At 39.6% G+C, this 22,270-nt stretch overlaps 1 protein-coding gene across 1 annotated transcript; it reads right to left on the bottom strand.

The window, feature by feature from the left end:
- Positions 1-253: 253 nt before the first annotated feature.
- LOC132307365 (NEDD8-activating enzyme E1 regulatory subunit AXR1-like) lies at positions 254-21,199 on the bottom strand. Its single transcript, XM_059805091.1, has 15 exons — positions 21,087-21,199; positions 20,056-20,228; positions 19,820-19,983; positions 16,435-16,545; positions 16,022-16,101; positions 15,619-15,769; positions 15,449-15,542; positions 13,103-13,191; positions 11,561-11,634; positions 11,289-11,451; positions 10,272-10,357; positions 1,357-1,440; positions 1,080-1,260; positions 769-888; positions 254-666 (listed from the first exon to the last, which is right to left on the bottom strand). Exons 1-14 carry the CDS (start codon positions 21,122-21,124, stop codon positions 805-807), a joined length of 1,572 nt encoding a protein of 523 aa, XP_059661074.1. The 5' UTR covers positions 21,125-21,199; the 3' UTR covers positions 254-666; positions 769-804.
- Between the last annotated feature and the right edge of the window lie 1,071 nt (positions 21,200-22,270).

The raw sequence follows: 22,270 nt of genomic DNA, 5'->3' as shown, positions 1-22,270 counted from the left end.
AGATGAGAAATGGAATTTGATGGTATTTTTAAATGATAATTGTGTCCTTTTTCAAAGTGCGGAAAAAGGACCAGAAGCCATTTAGATTCACCACTCGTGTTTACGGGCCCTATAAATCACCCTATCGCCGTTCACGGTTGCTCAATTGCAAATCCAGACAATCACTGTTTTGTAAAAATACATAATATAATAATGATAAGATTAAAGCTATCAAAAATAGACCAGGGAGAACTCATTGTCACAAAAGATTCACTAATCAAGAAGGTGACATCATTATAACTTTTCATTTGGATAATTTCTTTTTTATAAATACTCTTGGTAAGTTCTTGGAGTAGTAGTTCTTCCTTCAAGAAATGGGGGCTGAAGATAGGAAAACACAACTTTCAAAAGTTGAAAAGATAGATCCAAATCTATGCTACTGTTGCTCTTTAACAGTTTTTGGAAAGAAAAAAAATTATTTGGACCTACACAAATTCTCTACTCATATTTACTTAAGTTGCTTTCTTGTGGTGTTTCCTTTCCCAATTGACGGAATAAATACAAAAACTTAAATATCACAGGCACTCATCTGACTTAACTGTCAAATCCACTCGGTAAAACCAAACTACGCTTCCATTCAATCGCTGTAGCAACAGGTAGCGGAACAACATTTTCCGGGAAGGTGATCTGCCAGTCAAACCAAAGGCAAAGAACCATCAACAGCCTTTTCAAAAGGGTGTTATGCAAGGTAGGTTATAGTGCCCACAAGACTAAAATGAAAGTGCATACCGGTTACTGTCAAAACACTTCGATAGTCGGTACCCACTATAGGGACAATAATTGCGACTTGTGATCAACTCCATTGAAGATGAAAGTCCCGGTCATAGGAACAAATTGTTTAGTGATGAGCTGTAACAAGGACGGCAATGCCATATTAGGTTGCAACCAGAAACAAAATCAAGGATGAATAACTTACTAATGGAAAATTTAGCCGTTCATGTGCGGAAGAAGTAGAAGCAAGTATATAGTACTTGCAAAACACGACTGAACCAGTGTCGGGATTTTGCATGACTCTTTTATGACAGATATGAAAACAAAACCTTGATCACTTCCTGAGATGCAATTCCCCCAATTAAGGCAGCAACAGCATGGAGCTCTGCAGCACCGTAACGGCACATCTCATTGATAAGGTCCTCTGTCAAGGTCGAGCCATTGCAACCCAAATCACTAAGTAGGCCAACAGCTGTCGTTTTCAATCGAGATATATCCTCGTCCATCTCACTGCAGAATGTTGAACATCGATAACACAGGTCATGATAAAGTGGAACTTCTTTTTAACAAAGAAATACGTTGTTCTACTAAGGAGTCGGGTGTTACCCATCAAATTGTCCAGGGAAACTGTTGTAGTTCGCAGCAAACCGGTCAACAGCTCGAAGCAGAATATAGAACCCCACAGCAACACTGCCACATGTATAAACAGACAACTTACAACAATCCATCTACAACATCAATAAACCAGTTGAGGCTAAGACATACAAAGTATTCATCTATTATAAAAATGTACTTTTTACGTTGGCTTAATCTGAAAAAATAAAAAATAAAAAATCCGATAGTTTAAATAATCAAAGCTGCTATTGAAATTAATATACACTCTACAGATGATCAAACGAGATGCTGACAACTTCCACAAGCTAGAGGTTTAAAACTTAAAACAAAATGAAAATAACATACTAGAAAACATCAAGGAATCAAGCAATTGTGACATCCAGAACAAGCCCATTCACAAAGAAGAGGTTATAATTTTTCACCATTACATCTATAACAGAATCTATATACCAATCAACTTATCTTAAGCTACCATCATTGCCAGAGAAATTACTTTTATCATCTGCCAGCATGAACATTATAGGAGCGCCCAATAGACAAGGATTTCACTTAAAACAGGAACTTTAAATGAACAGATCACCTTAGAAAACACACAAATTAAAGAAGGGTGCAGGAAACAGATATTAAAGAGCTTGTGAGAATATCATCCAGAAATAGCTTAAGCCTGAAAGGTAAAGGAACGAAATTCTGCCTTTAGAGAAGAAAGAATGCAATCATTCACTAGGGATAATGTTACAGGGCTAAATCACACCACAAATTTTTGCCTCTGTAATGGCACTTGGGGCCACCAAGTCTCAGCCAACACATAACATAAGACACACAATATAGAAATGTAAAGAAGGCACACACAGTTTACAAGGACAAGCCCCAACCTTTGCTCATATTAAACATATTACAAAGGAACGTTTGTACAAGGAACCAAGGCTCACACCCTCCTATCTGTCCCCTCTACAAAGCCCACCTTAGCATTATATAGGCCACTCTCAAAACCGCCCATAAACTACCCATTAAGATAATGGATGACATCCCCATCCACCTAGGGTCGTGCTGGCACCCTCTAAATGTGCCAGCACTATAATGCAGTTGACAAGCCAAACTGCTAGACTTGTTGACATGTTCTGCTCATGCCACATAACCACAAGAAGTTACATTTTGCATAGTGGAAGAAACCACCCTTAACCGCCTGTATGTTGGTCCTCTCAGAATTGTGCCACATGCTTGGGAGGTTACTCAGCACTCCCCCACTTCCCATGATGAGTGGGAAGTGCTAGTAACTTCCCCCAACCGACCGAGCCCACTTAGCCACCACCTCTTGTAACCGCAAGCCATGACTTTGTGTAGTCCATGCTCTAGCCACATCTGAGTCAACCTTGTAAACCTAGCCCAAGCCAAGTCCACTAATCTACACCCACATATATATGTCTCTGAATGCACGGCGTGCCAAGCCATGCATGCCCGTGCTCACGCTTGGGTGCACGCCAAAGTGCAAGCCGGCGCACACACTGGTGCCCTTCTACGTGCGCCATGTTTGAACCCTTATGCGCCCGTGGCTGTACGCCCGCTTGGACGCCGAGCTAAACGCTCGCGCACACTAGGTTGGACGCCTGCCCGTGCGCGCGCCGCTGCACACCAGCGCGCATGTCGGTGCCCACTTGTTTGCCCTTCAATATCTTGGATGCTCCCCACTTGTGCAATCATCTTGGAGTGATGCAACACGTACCCATGCACGTTGGCTAAGCCCTCTAAGCAAGCCATGCCATAGCCCAACCGATGTGCTCAACAGACCCCTCCCTAGTATAGTCTTAGGGAAATCCAGCACTCTAACAAGAGTAAACATCATCCATGCTTAAGGAGTCATAATGGCCTTTCAGGCCTTTCCCGACATCCAAATTGAGTGTTGTCTGCGCCAACCAGCTTCTATGGACTCAAGGTACCTCCCATAAAGATCCCGAATCAAAACTCCAAGTTTCACTTTTCACCATATTTACGAAAATGCCACTGGGCACCCCCAATGCACGCCGAGCATCCTTTTAAGCATCCTATGTGCACGCTGAGCATCTTGTGCACGCTGAGCATGTTGTGCACGCTGACAACCCACTGAGCATCCTCATGGCTGTCTAACCAAAGCCAAAGTATTCCCAAGACATGGCATGGCCTTGAAATGCCCATGTCTTCCCTTGGACAACCGTCAAGGGGCTAACAAACCACCCCCACCAGAAGAAGTCGACGCCCTCGTCGACTTGTCCAAGTACTCCCTTACCTGTTTCTCAAACTGCCATAATGTCACATCCCTTTCCCAACTCGCCTCTGCTTCACTGCATCCTTTCCACTGCACCAAGTAATCAGTTCTGCGATTTTTCTTACTCTGTCCCTGGGTCCTGTGAGACAAAATCTTCTCCACCTCCTTGTTAAACTGCAACCGAATAACAGGTGGGGCTCTCTTAGCCTGCTGTCTTGATGTATCTGCAGTGTCCTCGTGAAAAGGCTTAAGGAAACTCACACGAAAAGTAGGATGGACCTTCAGTCTCTTAGGTAACTGTAATCTGTAAGCAACATTCCTCACTTTCTTCACAACTTCAAAAGGACCATCATACTTCTGAATCAGCCCTCTGTGAATAGTCTTGCTGCTTATCTTCTTCCAAATCTGTGGAGTCAATTTCAACAGAACTTTGTCTCCCACTTCGAACTCTAATGACCTTCTCCCTTTATCTACATACTTTTTCATCCTTCTCGCAGCCTTGGCAAGGCTGTCCTGTGCCTCCTCCACCATCTCTTGCATGGAATGGGCATATCGGTATGCTGCAGGGCATCTTCCACCAATCCTCTGCACTGCCACCTCCTGTGGTATGCAAGGTTGTTGCCCTGTTGCCAACTCAAAGGGACTCATTCCTGTTGCTGAAGACCTGTGCAAATTATAAGGAAATTGTGCAGTGTCTAGCAACTCCAGCCAATTTTTCTGACTTGCAGTGACATAGTGCCTCAGATATTCTTCCAATAACTGGTTCATCCTTTCAGTCTGTCCGTCAGTTTGAGGATGGTTTGCTGTGGAGAACTTCAGTTCAGAACCCATCAAGCCAAATAGCACCGTTCAGAACCTTCCCGTAAATCTGGTGTCACGATCACTAACAATATCCTCGGGCAAGCCAAAATATTTCACCACAAACTTATGAAATAAACCAACAGCAACTTCCGCTGGGCATGCATGTTGCATATTTAGATAATCTATCTACTACAACAAAAATAGATCTCATACCTTCCACCTTAGGAAAACCAGAAATGAAGTCCATTGAAACTGACTGCCATGGACGCTCTGGTATAGGCAAGGGTTGCAGTAGCCCTGCCTCTTTCTTCCTCTCGTGCTTGTCTTTTTGACAGACCAAGCAAGTCTTGACATATAACTCTATGTCATCCTCCATCTTGGGCCAGTAATATGATCTGGATATCAACGCCAACATTCCATCCACCCCTGGATGTCCAGCCCACTGAGGATCATGCATCTCCCGCATTAATTCCCGTCTCAAACCTCCAACAGGAACATATAATCTACCTCCTCTGGCATAGAGTAGATTATCTTCAATCCAGTACTTTCTGACTTCACCATCAGCAACCTATTGCTTAAGTTTCTGCTAGGCATTGTCGGACTGAGATTGTTCTTTGATTCTGTCAAGGAAATCAGTATACACCGTTGTCAACGACGCCACATACTCCTACACTTCTTTCCTACTCAAGGCATCAGCAACTTGATTCTGCTTTCCAGGTCTGTGAACCCACACAAAATTGAACTCCCCAAGAAACTCTTGCCAACGAGCTTGCTTTGGAGTAAGCTTTTTCTGTGTCTTGAAGTAGGTATTGGCCACATTATCAGTCACCACTGTAAACTTGGTACCCAACAGATAGTGCTTCCATGCGTCAAGACAATGTATCACTGCAATCATCTCCTTCTCGTGAGTTATATACCTCTGTTCAGCATCCTTAAGCTTCCTGCTTTCAAAGGCACATGGGTGTCCTTCTTGGACTAGGACCCCACCAATTGCTCTGTCAGAGGCATCAGTATGCACTTCAAATGGCAAACCAAATTCAGGCAATCTCAAGACCGGTTCTGTAGACACTGCCTGCTTAAGCATCTCAAAAGCTTTCTGGCACTCCTCAGACCAAACCCACTGTTTGTCCTTCTTTAGCAAGTCCGTTAAAGGACTGACCTTCTTGGAATACCCCTTTATAAACTTTTTGTAGTAGTTTGCCAACCCTAGAAAAGATCTCAACTCTGTCACTTTGGTAGGTGCAGACTAATCAAGGATGGCTTTCACCTTTCTCTCATCCATTCTGACATGGCCTTTACTGATTCAATGCCCCAAAAACATCACTTCTTGGCGACAAAACTCACACTTCTCCTTTTTGACATATAACTGAAACTCCTTTAGTTTTGAGAAAACCAATCTCAAGTGTTTTAAGTGATCTTTCAATGACTCACTATAAACTACAATGTCATCCAAATAAACAACAACAAAACGATCAATGTAGTCATAAAACACATTATTCGTTAAGGTGCAAAAGGTTGCCGGGGCATTAGTTAGCCCAAACGGCATTACAAGAAATTCATAAGACCCATAACGAGTTACACATGCAGTTTTGGGTTCATCTCCTTCTGCTATACGCACCTGCCAGTAACCTGCACGTAAATCCAGCTTAGTAAAGTAGGATGCCCTTGACAACCTGTCAAATAAATCTGCGGCATTGGGCACTGGGTACTTGTTCTTCACAGTCACCTTATTCAGAGCCCTATAGTCCACACACATCCGCATTGAGCCATCCTGCTTCTTCTGGAACAACACGGGCACGCCATACGGTGCCTTGGATGGTTGAATATAGCCAGACTCCATCAACTCATCCAACTGTCTACGTAGTTCAGCCAGTTCTGAAGGCGCCATCCGATATGGGGCCTGAGCAGGAGCCCTAGCTCCCGGCTCCAACTCTATCTTGTGATCAACAGCACGTCGAGGGGGCAATTGCTTGGGTAGTTCTGGTGGCATCACTTCTGCAAATTCCTCTAGAATTTCAGCAACAGAATCCGGAACTTCAACAAACTGGTCTGATTTGATCTCTATTATAGCTGCAAGAAAGGTAGAGTCTCCCCTCTTCCAACCTGTTTTCACTTGCAATGCAGAGATTATTTCGATGCAGCCATATTTACGATCTTCCTTCTTTTGGTGCCCATAAAGAGCCACTGATGGAATAAAACATGGACAATTCCTGTCCCAAATAAAAACTCCTCCCAAATATGGCACAACTAACACTCTGGCTTTCGTAAGGAACTCAATTCCAAGAATTAGATCAAAATCATCTAAGGGTACAGCCATGAGACTAACTACGCCCTCCCAACAACCAACTTTCATAGAAGTGGTGGCCATGCCTAAGCCAGGCTTGGCTTCAGAATTCACAGCTTTCATCTTATTAGCATGTGGAATTAACTTTAAATTAAAGTTACTTACTTCCCTCTGCGCAATGAAGTTATGAGTGGCCCCCGTGTCTACCATTGCCAAAACTTCCTTGCCGTTCAGCGTCACCTGAATGAACATGAACCCTTTCAACTCCATGGACTGTTCTTCAGTAAGAGCATTCAACATTTGCAGAGGATTGACTCGGGTTGGACCACTTTCCGAGTCCGAATCTCCTTTTGAATCAGCGACAATAGCACTCAGCTTCTCCCTCTTGGGGCAGTCCCTAACACGGTGGGGACCATTGCAGATGAAACAACCGTAGTTGGGCTTAGTCCCACTACTACTCCCTTTGTTATTGTAATCTGCCTTGGCCTTGACAAAGCCACCGCCTTTATCCTTCTTTTGATTCTTGTCCTTCTTTTTGTCCTTGAACCTAAAAGACTGGCCTTTGTCTTTCTTCCCCTCCTTGGACTTCTTCGTGTCTTATGTAGTAGACCCAGTCATCTTGAAATCTATAAGACAATCTCCTGCTGTCATGGCAATAGGAAGGTCCCTCACACCTTGCCTACAGAGTTCTGCCTAAGCCCATGGTTGCAATCCGGACGTGAAATTGAACAGCTGTTCCTCCTTTGACATATTTCGAATGTCCGGCATCAAGGAACTGAAGTCCTTCACATAGTCACGAACGGTGCCTGTGTGCTTCAATTTCTTCAGAGATTCCCTTGCAATCCATGCAGTGTTCTGAGGCAAGAACTGGTCCTTCAATTCTTTCTTAAGGGTCTCCCAAACTTCAATCCAAGGCCTACCCGCAAAAGCATCGTCCTCTGTCCGTGTGCGCCACCATAGTTTTGCATCACCAGACAAATACATGCTTGTAATGGTCACCTTCTCGCCATCGGGGATCCGAGCAGCCTTGAAGTACTGCTCCATGTCCCATAGAAAATTCTCCAACTCTTTAGCATTTCGGGTACCACTGAAAGACTTGGGATCCGGCACCTTGATCTTTTGTGAAAGAGGATCACCACCGCCTCTGGAACTCCCATGAATGGTCCTCTTCACCAAGGACACTTCATCTTCAAGGACTTTCAGGTTCTTCTTGAAGACGTCAGTCAGTGACTCAACATCCTCAAAGATACGGGTCAATTGCTCTTTGGTGGCCTGCATCAAGTCACCAAACCCATCAGGATCAGTCTTCAAGATCTCCACTTCAGAAGCTAAGTTTTCGATTCGAACCACAAGGCTCTCTGCACCATATTGTACCTCGGTTTCTGTAGGAAAACCCACAAACTCTTCCAAACGGGAAACTCTCTCACGAGTATTACCTCCAGCCATCATAGAACGGGGCTCTGATACCAATTGTTACAGGGCTAAATCACACCACAAATTTTTGCCTCTGTAATGGCACTTGGGGCCACCAAGTCTCAGCCAACACACAACACAATACACACAATATAGAAATGTAAAGAAAGCACACACAGTTTACAGGGACAAACCCCAACCTTTGCTCATATTAAACATATTACAAAGGAACATGAGTTCGTACAAGGAACCAAGGCTCACACCCTCCTATCTGTCCCCTCTACAAAGCCCACCTTAGCATTATATAGGCCACTCTCAAAACCGCCCATAACTGCCCACTAAGATGATGGATGACACCCCCATCCACCTAGGGTCGTGCTGGCACCCTCTAAATGTGCCAGCACTATAATACAGTTGACAAGCCCAACTGCTAGACTTGTTGGCATGTTCTGCTCATGCCACATAACCACAAGAAGTTACATTCTGCATAGTGGAAGAAACCACCCTTAACCGCCTGTGTGTTGGTCCTCTCAAAATTGTGCCACATGCTTGGGAGTTTACTCAGCACTCCCCCACTTCCCATGATGAGTGGGAAGTGCTAGTAACTTCCCCCAACCGACCGAGCCCACTTAGCCACCACCTCTTGTAACCGCAAGCCATGACTTTGTGTGGTCCATGCTCTAGCCATATCTGAGTCAACCTTGTGAACCTAGCCCAAGCCAAGTCCACCAATCTGCACCCACATATATATGTCTCTGAGTGCAAGGCGTGCCAAGCCATGCACGCCCGTGCGCACGCTCGGGTGCACGCCAAAGTGCAAGCCGGCGCACACACTGGTGCCCTTCTACGCGCGCCATGTTTGAACCCTCATGCGCCCGTGGCTGTACGCCCGCTTGGACGCCGAGCTAGACGCTCGCGCACACTAGGTTAGACTCCTGCCCGCGCGCGCGCCGCTGCACACCAGCGCGCGTGTCAGTGCCCACTTGTTTGCCCTTCAATATCTTGGATGCTCCCCACTTGTGCAACCATCTTAGAGTGATGCAACACATGCCCATGCACGTTGGCTAAGCCCTCTAAGCAAGCCATGCCATAGCCCAACCGATGTGCTCAACAGACCCCTTCCTAGTATAGTCTTAGGGAAATCCAGCACTCTGACAGGAGTAAACATCACCCATACTTGAGGAGTCATAATGGCCTTTCAGGCCTTTCCCGACATCCAAATTGAGTGCTGTCTGCGCCAACCAGCTTCTATGGACTCAAGGTACCTCCCATAAAGATCCCGAGTCAAAACTCCAAATTTCACTTTTCACCATATTTACGAAAATGCCACTGGGCACCCCCAGTGTACGCCGAGCATCCTTTTAAGCATCCTATGTGCACGCTGACAACCCACTGAGCATCCTCATGGCTGTCTAACCAAAGCCAAAGTATTCCCAAGACATGGCATGGCCTTGAAATGCCCATGTCTTCCCTTGGACAACCGTCAAGGGGCTAACAGATATCCAGAAGAGAATAATAGTCAACTTTATTTTTAGTAGAACTTGAACAGGAACTTGAAGGCTGGAGGAGGATGGGAAGAAATAACCACAATTGCAGATCCGAAAAAGCATATAATCTGGGACAACAATCGTCGAAGCCTCTCTCTAAAGACATCCCTGGACTAATTCATTTCTAGGACGCAAGATGATATTTTGCCAATTTGATTTGAATTGGTTATCTGAATGAGTACTGTACTTGAGAATGATCTCAGAAAGCCAAAACCTATCAGGCTTCCAGAATGACACTTATTTGGAGAGAGATAAAGAATGACCTTTCCCATTTTTACAAGGTTCGAGTTTATGCAGATATGAGGAACCTCCTGGTGTGAACAACAAGATTAGTCCTATATTCAAGGACTTCTCTACCATTGATCTTGCAGATCTCCACATTCCCAGATCCTAGAAAAGTAGACATCTTTTCTATTGATCATTAATGTGAAGAAAACTTTTATTTTCCTTTATCAATGTAATCATCTTCTAATTTTGTACTTACTAGCTTATGATTTGATCTACCAGAATGTGTTTCATAGCTTGAATAAGCATTAAAAATGGCCTTTCAGATCTCAAGCAGACTTTACCTATAGATATTTTCTATAGCAGTTCAAGGAGAGGGGGGGAGTTGTCTATATACCTGTAGTCCTCATCTGTCAGATACTTTTGTAGCTCTGACTGGATTGGGGAGTTGAACTCATCCTCAATGAGGCGATATCTGCATACCTATAAAATAAGAATAACACAGACACCACCTCACTTACCCAATAAAAAAATAAAATAAAATAATAAAGAAAGGTGGGTTCTCAAACGTCTTAGAAAGTGATATTATTTGTTCATACAATCTATAAGAAGAGCTAAAACATCAGATAATATTTTTCAGCTATATGTTTATATTGAGGAGTTATTATTTGGTGCAATAGCAAAAGTGTGGAATGACAGATGCGGGTTTGAGTTTGTGTTTGTGAACAACCACTTTGTACAAAATCATGTCAGGTGTTGGGCTTGCATCCAGTTTGCCCCTAACAGCGCCCTGTGTGGGTGAGATTAGCACTGGATATGGTCTTTTTTGTAATATATAGTTGCAGATAGCATAACGACCAGTTAATGTATAGATTCTCATAGATGTGGAGCAACTATCTAATTTTACTGCGTGTACTTACTTTGACAGATCCTGAAAAGTAGCATAAAATAGAAAGTCAACATAACAATTGTAATATCTGGATTCACATAGATAATGAAGGAACTATCTAATTTTACTGCTTGTGCTTAGTTTGACATATCCTGAAAAGTACGAGCATAAAATATATAAGTCAACTGCTAACAAGACTAATGCAAATTGAAAACGAACATTGAAAAAATATATATATTATTATTATATATATACTTTTTTGAATAAAACTGATCATGAAGTCATGACGGTCGTAGTATTTTAAAGGTAGGATAGAGTAGGGTGTGTTAATCAATGTGTTTGACAATATTTGTATGGATATTAAACAGCTTCTTCAGGGAGGGGTACATTCATGTAACATTTTCCTTTACAACTACATACTATAAAATTGGTTTAATGTATGACATCCAGAATTGGAACCTCTAATTTGCATCATCAATGCCGGAGTATATAGCTGATTAGGCATTAAAAACTGAACACACTTACCATGAGCTTCCTTGCATTTTTGCAGAAGCTTTTAATGATTGTCTTTGAGATGCTATTTGGATCTCTGCCAATTTTCTTTAGTATATTCTTTACTCGTTTCTCAACAACAAGAAAATCAGCCTCGGCCTTGGCTTGGTAGATCTTCTGCAGGTTTACATATGACCTACAACAGAGTTGACAAACATCTACTGTCACCAAATAACTTGTTTCATGCTCAAAAAAGTAATAAAATAAAAGGAGCAAAATGTCCTTGAAAAATGTTGATCACTAACTCAGTAGAAGATGTCATATCTGGTATTGATCCCTCAAGAGGTACCTCCCCACCACCTTCGTTATTGACAAACTCCTGCAATGCAAGGAAAGAAATTCCACGATTATACATCAGATACTGCAAGTAGTAGGAAGAAGTTCATGGCCATCAAACTAATAACCAGACAAATCTTATATATCAAAGATATAACGGAGGGTACCATTCGAGCTTCAACTATAGACAGAGGCACTCCACTTCCTAATCTGATAGAAATAGGAGACAAAAAAAGCTTCTCCCTTTTCCCCCTCCCCTGATCTATGTGTGTGATTAAGGCTCATCTCTACTCTTTTAACAAGAAAAACGTAATGCACACAAACATGGTTGTTTACAGTTGGAAGACAATTTGTGAGGAAAGCCAGGAATAGATTCCTAAAATCTCATTTTTGTGTTCTTTTCTCTCATTTGATGATAGGGAGTTTTATCACAGGTGCAAATTAAAATGCATACATGAGCAGCTTGCATAAAGAGAAGGCCTAAAGCAAAGGGAGTCAAAAACCAAGAAGCCCAAAGCAATTGAAAGACAATAATGTGTGAGAAGACAGTTAAGTAACTTGCAATCAGCCCCCTAAAGAAGACAACTACTGAAAACCAGCAAGTTTGAAGAATCAATTTACCAGCTTGTCAAAGATTTGCTGTCAAAATTTTTAGTTTCTGGACAGCCAACATCGCTTGTTATTTTTAACAGGAACTAATCTCAAAGCATCACATTGACAAGAATAAGCACATAGCAGGTGGGAGGCTTCTTCTCAGGGGCGATTCGGGGTACGTTCCTTTTATAGGAGGCTGTTGATTGCTCGGGGACCTTCCTTTCCATGGAAAACTGTGTGGACTGTGGGGCGTTAAGGCCCCCGTGAAGGTGGCCTGTTTTTTTTTTTTTCCCTTGGTCGGTAGCTCTGGAACAAATAATGACGATTGACAACCAAGGCAGTGACAGCTGTGTAAATTATTGTTTACTGGTATTTCATGTGCAAGAGGGATGAGGAGTCGGTGGATTATTCTCCAGTGCCTTGGGACAGCTGAACTATGCTCCTGAGTTTGTTCGGAGTTCATTGGGTCATGCCTCTTTCCACGATGAGTGTGCTTGAGATATGCAGAGGTTGTTCAGTAGCAGCTGGGGGCTCAGGCCAAGATGCTAGAGACTCGTGCTTATAGTGGTATCCGTGAGGAGAGAGAAATAGGAGATCCTTTGAGGGAGAGGAAGCTCCTATTGGGGTGCTTAAGTTCTCTATCCTCAGCACTTTATTCTTTGGGCTTTGGGAGAGAGATTGTAAATCTATAGGGGACATGGTGGAGTTTGTAGATATGCGGATTAGGGGCCTGGGGCTCTATTTGGTCCTTGTGTAGTTTGTTGTGATGTGCTCCCCGTTTCTGCACCTTTTATGATACTTTACTTATTAAAAAAAAACCTGTAACATTTAAGAATAAGCACAATAACAATTGATATCCTAGAGGCAAGTTTGTCTTATTAATTAAATTTCTTCTGAGTAAATATTTGAGGAATTACCTTTAAAGCTGCCAACATCACCCAAAAATCTGACGAATTAGATTCAACTTCAGAACAGTTATCATTAATTATCTGTTGCAGATTCGAACCTGATACATGAAATGAAAATATAATAAATTAATCTTATATGAAGTGTTACAGGTATAACCAGGCTAAGACATATTTCAATGACCAGCAAAATTGAGAATTCTGCTCTCAAGATATCCCATTAATTAATCTACCTTCTTACCTAACTCACTCAGTTTCTTGTAGGCAAGCAATACTAATCTCCTTCTATCTACCAATTTCATCTCCTTACCTATCGACATTCCTATATTCTTAAGTCCTATAATGGCTATTATCTTGGATTAACATATTTATAGGTGCTTGTCCCAAAAACAAATCCTTGCAAACCCTTACCTATTTCTCAAAGCATCTGAAAGCTAATGCTACGCATCATTTAAGGGAACCAAGACATCTATTAACTTATTTATAGGTAAATAGTGTCTAGAGAATTTTCCCTTTTTTGACTTGTTAATTAGGAAGACATATACTACTATTTTTTAACTAGTTTAATGTAAGCAATGTCCAAAGAGAGTGCCGAGCAGGCAAAATGGTGTTTGGAGAAAGCATCACATAGGCAATGAGGTGGGCAATTTCTCGTAAGTGTCTATATATATATCTATACAGATAGAAAATAATAGATCAATCTATGCTGTCCTGCATAATAGAACAGGAAACTACCCCCCCCCCCCCCCCCTCTCTCTCTCTCTCTCTCTCTCTCTCTCTCTCTCACACACACACACACTATATGAAGCGCCCTTCAAATCTTTGCCCTAATTTTCATGTTTTTCTTTTAAAATATCTTTTGAACATTTAAAACAATCAAAACCCAACTTATATTTTTATATGATGTTAAAATGCATGACAAGCCACCTTTCATATCGGTGCTTCTCTAAACACAATTTCACCTTATAAACCTATCCATTCCATCATGTGTAATAAATGAAAAAATATATTAGGGAAACTACCCTCATTAATTAATTTTCTAATTTTAACTTATCAAAAATATATATATTATGGAAACTACCCACAAACCATATGATCTCTTTCAAAATCACCTCACTCACTCTCTCTAACAAAACAGAGTTCTTCAACAATAACATTAAGCTACAAAACAACTCCCCTTTTTCCTCCAAGCTATGTATCAGCTATGTGAAAGATGAGGGAGCAAGCATGACAAGCAGAGTTCTTTAGAAATCAAAAGAATACCATGAGAGAAATTTATAGGTCAAAAGTCATTAAAAGCCTCAACAGTCGATTAGTTATTTACAACCAGTACCTTGGGCGATCAGCCAATAATATGAAGCACTAGTTGAGATTTCTTAACTCTACTAAAGTCTTGCACCAATCATGCATGATATCAGCCCATATTTCCAACCATTGTTTAGTTGAAGATATTAGGCAAGGTATACATCCTTCTTTGTTCAGCCCCTTATCTATATGATATCTCTTCCATTCACTCACCTTGTGTGGACCACGAAAATGCTATTTGGTATATAAAAATATTCTTAAATAAGCTTCATATTGATCAAACTATAACTAGATGGTTAGTGAAACTGTTATGTGACAAAACCCTCTATCCTACACTTAGTAACCACTTCTTAACACCTCTTTGCCATGCAAATGGCTTTATGTTTCAATAGCATGAACTTGATTTGAATCAAACCCAAAATAGAGAAGAATCTACTCCTCCTCGAGACTTGGTGCTCTAAAACGTGGGGTAAGGAAGAAGATAATTTTTAAGAATTGATTCCTCATATTACTTCCTTGAGTATTCAAAATAAATAACTGAGCAGCATTGAGAATGAGAAGAAATTCAGTTTTAAGTGGTTGTTGAAACGGTATTTGCTAGTATAATCTGTTCTCTCCATTGTTAAGATTTTTAAAAGGATTCCATCACACGTTTTAGAACATTATCTGACTTTTGGCTTGATAAAACCAGCTTTTTTCAACAAACCGAAAGTAACTATCAAAGATAGACCTGGACTCAAGTATTACTTTTTAGGCAAGCTCAATAGATCTGTTGGGCTTGGGTCTAGATCCACCAGATTCAGCAAACTAGCCAAAGCCACGATCCTGCGCAACCTAAGGTATGAACCATTTAATTAGTAAATCATGTGGCCATGTCAATGAGGTTTGAGTGCATTTCTATTTCAGCAATCTAGTTTGAAATTAATTTAACAAAAAAATGTTTACGAATGATATACTACAACATAACCTAACATGATCCATTTAATTAAGGAACGAAATCCTCTAGGAGTTTTATCCTATCGAAGTCATGCTTTCAGAGAATCATATACTTACTAATTCCTCGAGGAGCAAAGACTTTGAATGAGGCATCAATGGCTTCTTTATAGTTGTCTTCGTCCATTGAGATCATCCTTGCTTTAATTAGTTCCTAGGATGTTCAAGATGTCAACAAAATTAATAGAAGAAATGCTAACATATGTAGGTTTGGGAGAAGATGTATAAACCTTGAAATCTTTTTTCTCTTCCCTGGTTGATGGAAGGCTTCCACCATGACTTTTTGCCCACTCCTCGGCCATCTTGACAAGAATGAGAACATACGGTGTGTGTTTATGAACAACTGGATCCGTCACGTTTAGATCAATTGTTTCTGCAAACCTGCCATTGATAAATGTGTAATCAGCATTCATATTGGGGGACTTATGGGAGACGAGGAGGGAGGGAGTCAATCAAAGTTAAGATTTTAATAAACATCTTAAATATAAAACTCAAAACACAAGCTTTCCAACACCCTCAGAAGAGTAAGACTTACTTACAAAGACCCATAATCAATGTACAAAAATAAAATAAAATAAATATGCAAAAGACAGAGCCAATCAAAATGGTAAAAGAATTATTAGAACTATATACCTCCCGAGCTCAGGCCATGGATTGTTTAGCCGAAGATCATCTAAAAAATGATCAGGCTTTGATTCAATCACTGTATGCTCCTGCCACCAGAATATAAAACAAAAAAGGAATTTAGCAACCATAATCTCGATTTTAAATTTTAATAATTTTTCAAGACTTAAAATTTCTACTTTTTCCTTTTATCTTTAATTTCTGATTCCCAAATAATGTTCACCAGCATGCAATATTCTCTACATTAACAGGAAGAATAAGTGAGTTTCAACGTGTTTTTTATAACAACTTGTGAACCGCATAAGCCATCTGTGATTAATTTAAAAAAGAAATCTGACAAGGATTCCATGTGTCATCATTCTTATTGTGTGTACTTTTCTGAAATGAAAAGAAAATTTGACCAAAAACTTCATATACATCACCTTCACACTGATGCGAACAAACCCAGTGAGGCCATAGGACCGTGCAAATATCAACATAACATTTGCTTCCCGGCAGATTCTATCCAGCTTCACCATTGAGTCCTCCACCAGCTGAAAGTTCAACAACAACATCCCCGTCAACAATGCAAAGTTTTATGAGAGTAAAAAAAATTACAAATTTAAGAAAACTCTACAAATAAGACAGTAATAAAAGCACCAAGACACCAATATTAATGAATCAATGAACTATAATTTCTTATATTAAACAGACCTTAAAAAAAGAAATTGATCTTAAAGGGGACCCATGTAATGACCCACTCTACCACATGGTATGATAATGTCCGCTTTGGGCCCGAGCCTGCACGGTTTTGTTCTTGAGTTTTACCCCAAAAGGCCTTATACCAATTGGAGTGTTCAAATCCTACATATATAGCATTTCACCTTTCCACACCTAACTCAAATATATATATATATTATATTACCTTCATTGATAATAGCTAAAAATATTAGCAGTATGTTATTATTGCAATTTCCTGAGTGGTCTGAGGATTTAAAAGAATGGGATGAAGGAACTATCTCAGTTTCATATAGAAATTTATATAGAATCTTTGAAAAATACTTTCCTTCATAAAAAAGAAAAGACTTACTATCTTTGGGTTGTGGGATTGTGCACCTATAGCTCGCCCAGTGTGCTAGCCTGTCAGTACCTCTTGCACCCACCCACAGCACACCCGCCCACAAGGTCGTCACAATCACCCCCCTTGGGGCCCAACGTCTCCGTTGGCCACACTTCCGACTGCGTCAGGCTTTGATACCATTTGTAACGACACACTCCACCATGGTATGTTATTGTCCGCTTTGGCCCGAGCCCGCATGGTTTTGTTTTTGGGTTTTACCTGAAAAAGCCTCATACCAATTGGAGTGTTCAAATCCTACATATATAGGATTTTTCTATTAACTTTAAGTGTTGAGATTTAATTGGAATTGGAATGAATTTGTGGATTATATTTATGGTTTCATAATTTTATTTGAATTATTTATTGTGGCGACCTTGTGGGCGGGTGCAAGAAGCACTAACAGGCTACCATACTGGGTGAGCTACAGGTGCACAATCCCACATCGCCTGGGTGTTGAAAGGGGAAATGCTATAAATGTAGGATTTGAACACTCCGATTGGTACCAGGCCTTTTGGGGTTAAACCCAAGAACAAAACTGTAAGGGCTTAGGCCCAAAAGCGGACAATATCATACCATGTGGTGGAGTGGGTCGTTACAACCCAGCTTTGATAGGGAAAAAATAATAATAATAATTTGCAGGGAAATATTCTTTTTCCATAAATTATTTATTTCAAAAAAATAAGCGATAAGAAGCCACCTTTTTCATGAGTAGATAATACAAAGTATACTAGACAAGCGAGGATACCATACAATACTGGAACCTATATAAATTCCTGGCATCCAATACTGGAAACTATATAAATTCCTGAATAATGTCAACCTTAAAGGCTAAAGAAACGAACTACAAGTGGTCCACAGATTGAATTCGACTCCAAATTCCCATCAAATGCTCCCATTCCAGCTATCCCTAATAATCGAGAAAACTCAAGCTTCTAATGCAACTTTCAAACTTCCTTGACTTCAAGAGACACAACCAACAAGAGTACTAAAATCTTAAACAAACTAAACATCACAACAATTTGATTTAAGAAATTTGGACAAGAAAGAAATAGATAGTAGTACGAAAAAAATAATTTTTTGGCAGTGTCACCAACATATATACTTATTTCGATCTAAATTAAGTAGACCTGATTCATCACTGAAAGTTGAACCCAAACATTGTCCATCAAACAAATCCCTAGTGGCCCGTGGTCTCATATTATAAAAAACCTATTGATGGCAATACCTAAAAAGTGACAGCATTCCATAAAATGCATCACAGTGAAGATGTAGAAATGCAGTGCAAACATGTAACCCTCCCTACTAACATTCACTGAAGGAAAATGGGAAAGCATGGGTTACTCCTGATTCCTGAATTAATCACCCTGTTACCTTGCTAAACGCTTCCCTTTTTAAAAACTACATTCATAGATTACCAAGTTCAAAAAGAAAAAACGCAAAGCGTAGCCCCTATTAATAACAAATTAAAACAGAACCCTAAACTAGAGCCATTCTTCCAAAAGAAAAGGAGTTTCTGAAAACTCACTCAACATCAATATGAAGTTCATACTCGCATCTTTTGATATGAGTGGAAGGAGCTTGACCAGTTCACCCACTGGGAAAAGCTTTCTACACCTTTCTTTCTATACACATCAAATCAACATTGAAGCAGTTCTCCAGAGGAAAGGATTTTATTACTTCCCATTATTATCAACAAAATGTGGGTTTGTAGGTCCTGACTGTAGCAGTTAAACTTGCTGTGTCACTAATCCCTGATTAAAGGGTCATCAGAGAATCAATCTTTTAGTGAATTATACATATATTTTTTGATAGATGTGAATTATACATATATATATATAATATGACCTCCTACATATAAAGCTCTGACTCTGTAGATGTATTAGTAGAAAATTTGTGTTTTATAATTGAAGACAGTTGCAAATTATATTCTAGAAAGAAAAAAAAAACAAGTTTTTATGGACATAAAAATATATACTTAAGCATACTAATGAAAAAAGTTCAAGTATACTAGTGAAAAAAGTTAGAATTGTATCAAACAATTATGTGCATTATCTTTTCTTTTCTTTTTCCAACATTCTTTTTTTCTTTTGATGGGGCCAGGGTTGAGGGAGGGGTAAATTATGTGTGTGATTTATCATTCACGCAAATTTGGTGACCTAGCCTTGTAAGGTTTATATGTTGATAGTTGTTAAAGTATTAACTAATAACATCTTAATTGAAAATTGTACAGCAAGAATGGAGGTTGAATGAGTAAGCCATTTTATTTGTTTCTCTCTCTCAACTATCAGTGTGAGTATGTTGTGCAAACCTTTTTCCTTTCTCTACTATAAGATTAGACACAAACAATGCATATGCAAATTGTACAGTAGCAAAAGGAACTAAGCTCTCCCTATAAACTCAAATGTCCTAAAAGATCTACAATAGCATATATAGAATCCGAGAATTACCCAGAGCACCAAATACCATATGTGTTCTGATTGATTAATGCTCTTAAGTTTATGATATCAATATATCAATAGCAATGTCGCATTCACATTGCAGCAACCAGCAAAGCACCACACAGGTAATTAAGGCAAAAAACTGTACATTGAAACCCACGCTCATAAGAACAAATTTCAATAGCGAATTAAAAGCTCCAGTATTTTCACAGACATATTTCTGTATGTACTACCATTATATAAGGAGAACAATTAGACAGTAATTCATACCTGCGTGGCTACTACCAAGGTAAACTGAGAAAAGAATGATGGGTTTGTCTCAATTAATGCTGTTGGATGCTCTTCTATAAATTTGGCTTTAACGGCATCATTTAGCTCTTGAAGAAATGCACATACACATTTTGCCTTTGATTGCCCAACACTTGATTCATCCACTGCCAACATCACAAGTAAAACAAAAGAGTGGAAAACTCAAAAGTAAAGAAAATGCCATAACTGAGACATACCCATAAAGTTATTTCCAAGGTCACCCTCTTCAACTTTAGAACCATCAATAACAGTGATACTTCCAATCCCACCGAGAACAAGATTTTTTAAGGTTTCAGAGCCAGTAGGACCACAATTAAGCAAACATATGCTAGCTTTCTCGAGAGCAGCCTGTCCTTGCTCACCCCATATCCTGCAATAAAGATTAAATCTTCATTTCTTGTCCCCAAATTAGAATCATCAGCATCTCAACAATATTTATAAATACACAGACCATGGAAAAGTTTTGGAGTCCGACTACCCTTCCCACTCACCCAAAATATAAATTAATGAAAACAAAATAAAAACAGAAAATTGAAATAGTTGGTCAGCAGATTCAGTATTAATTTACCAATAGAACTACATATAAACAAACTAATGTGATTGTAATCAACTATTTGGCAAAGAAGACAAAGCCTCTCAAGGTATTAAACGCAAATAAAAGAACTTTCATTCACAATTATATTTTATCTGGCTTCTACAAGATTTCAACAATGATGTCACTGGCCTGAAGCCTATAACACTATCCCTTACCAATCTGAGGCCGAATGAAAGTGTTGCATTCAAGGCCCATCCTATATATACACATTTATTACCATTTATCGTATTGTTCGACATTATTACTTATGATAAAATATCATTGACCGATCCACACAAAGACACTGGCAAAACATGAATTTAAAAACTCGTATACAAACACTTTAAGCTTCTAGCGATCAACAACACTTGTTTTGGTTTTACAAGAAACAGGGTTAAAAAAAGTATGGAACTTTCGAATCTTATGCTTCACATCGTATTGGAATTCGCAAAAATTTGAAAAACTAACCAAATAGTCGAAATTAGGGTTTTCTTTCTTTCTTTTTTTTCCGATGAAAAGTAGATTATTTTCTTTCTTTTTCTCAGAAACTAGATGGAGCTTGTGTTTTATAAACTTAGGGAAAGAGAATGTGGGAGAGAGAGTGATAAAGGTGGTTGAAGTGATGATGGTGATTGAAATAAAGATAGACCGTACCTTAGTTGTCGATCATATTTGGTTTTTGGTTCTGCCATTGTTGTTGTTGTCTGTAAAACGAAGCTTGTGGTTCGCTTACTCTAGACGCAGTGTGTCTTAAACACAGAGAGAGAGAGAGATTTATGGGACGAACCTAGCAGATGGGTCGAGTATTAACCTTGAACAGGCCCTTACCCGAGGCCCGGCCCAAGATAAATGATCAAAGGTCCAACTTGGTCTAGCTGACCCACATGGCTTGCTCTAGGCGGGTGGCTAGTACCTTTGTTTTTTTTTAAACCTTGGCAATAAACTCACTTATGCACCCACATTTTTTTACAAAGTAGGGAAATGGCAATGGGGCAGGATGGAGCGAGTTTGACTAAATCTGTACCTGATCCGTTTAATTATGGATAAATTCATACCTGTTACTAAATTCATACCTGTAACAGGTTTTAATTTCACAATTCATACCTGCCCTGTTTAAGAAACCCGTGCCGTAGTGCGGCCGTGCCTGCCCGGTTCGTTTATGCTTTTTTCTTTTTTTTTTCTTTTTAAATCTATAAATTTTATAAAATGTAAATAATGATATATATGTATTTATATAAACACAATAATGTGCATACATTTTATAACACATATGTACATCTATATATATAAATTTTTAAAAAATAAATAAAGTATAAAGAGCAGGGCGGGACAAATGCTGCGACGGGATTTTAACCTAAATCGATATCCGTCCCTATGGTACATAAACGATTTTCATACCCTTACCTTTTGGGGCGAAACTAGCGGGACTCTGGTGAAACAGAACAAATTGCAATCCTTAAAAAGTAGCATTAAGCTACAACAAAGCTACATTGCAACTTTGCAAGTATATTTATAGTCATCTTTTATTATATTATAATTTTAATTTACAATTAGTGAAAAAAAAATTAGACATAAAAGATGAAGAGTAACTTTATGATTTTGGGTATTGCTGCTTCTTTTTTTAACTAAATGGTATAGCTTCTTGTTCCATTCTTCAATCTAAATTTTGAAAAACCATTGATGCTAATTGTTCCACAATTTCTCTAGCAATTTTTTTCCCCGGTAGGTTCTCTCTAACAAAAATAGTTGCACAATAACATATTAAGGTTCCATAATTTTTTTCCAGAATAAAAATCAAAAGAAGTCCACAGTAAAATATTTTAGCTATTTGTATTACA

The sequence above is a fragment of the Cornus florida genome, unplaced genomic scaffold (assembly GCF_030987335.1).
Source record: "Cornus florida cultivar Cherokee Brave unplaced genomic scaffold, ASM3098733v1 CherokeeBrave_3.0.0_Hap2_Chr05, whole genome shotgun sequence".
NCBI classification, from domain to species: Eukaryota; Viridiplantae; Streptophyta; class Magnoliopsida; order Cornales; family Cornaceae; genus Cornus; species Cornus florida.
This window is presented reverse-complemented; position numbering and strand designations above follow the sequence as displayed.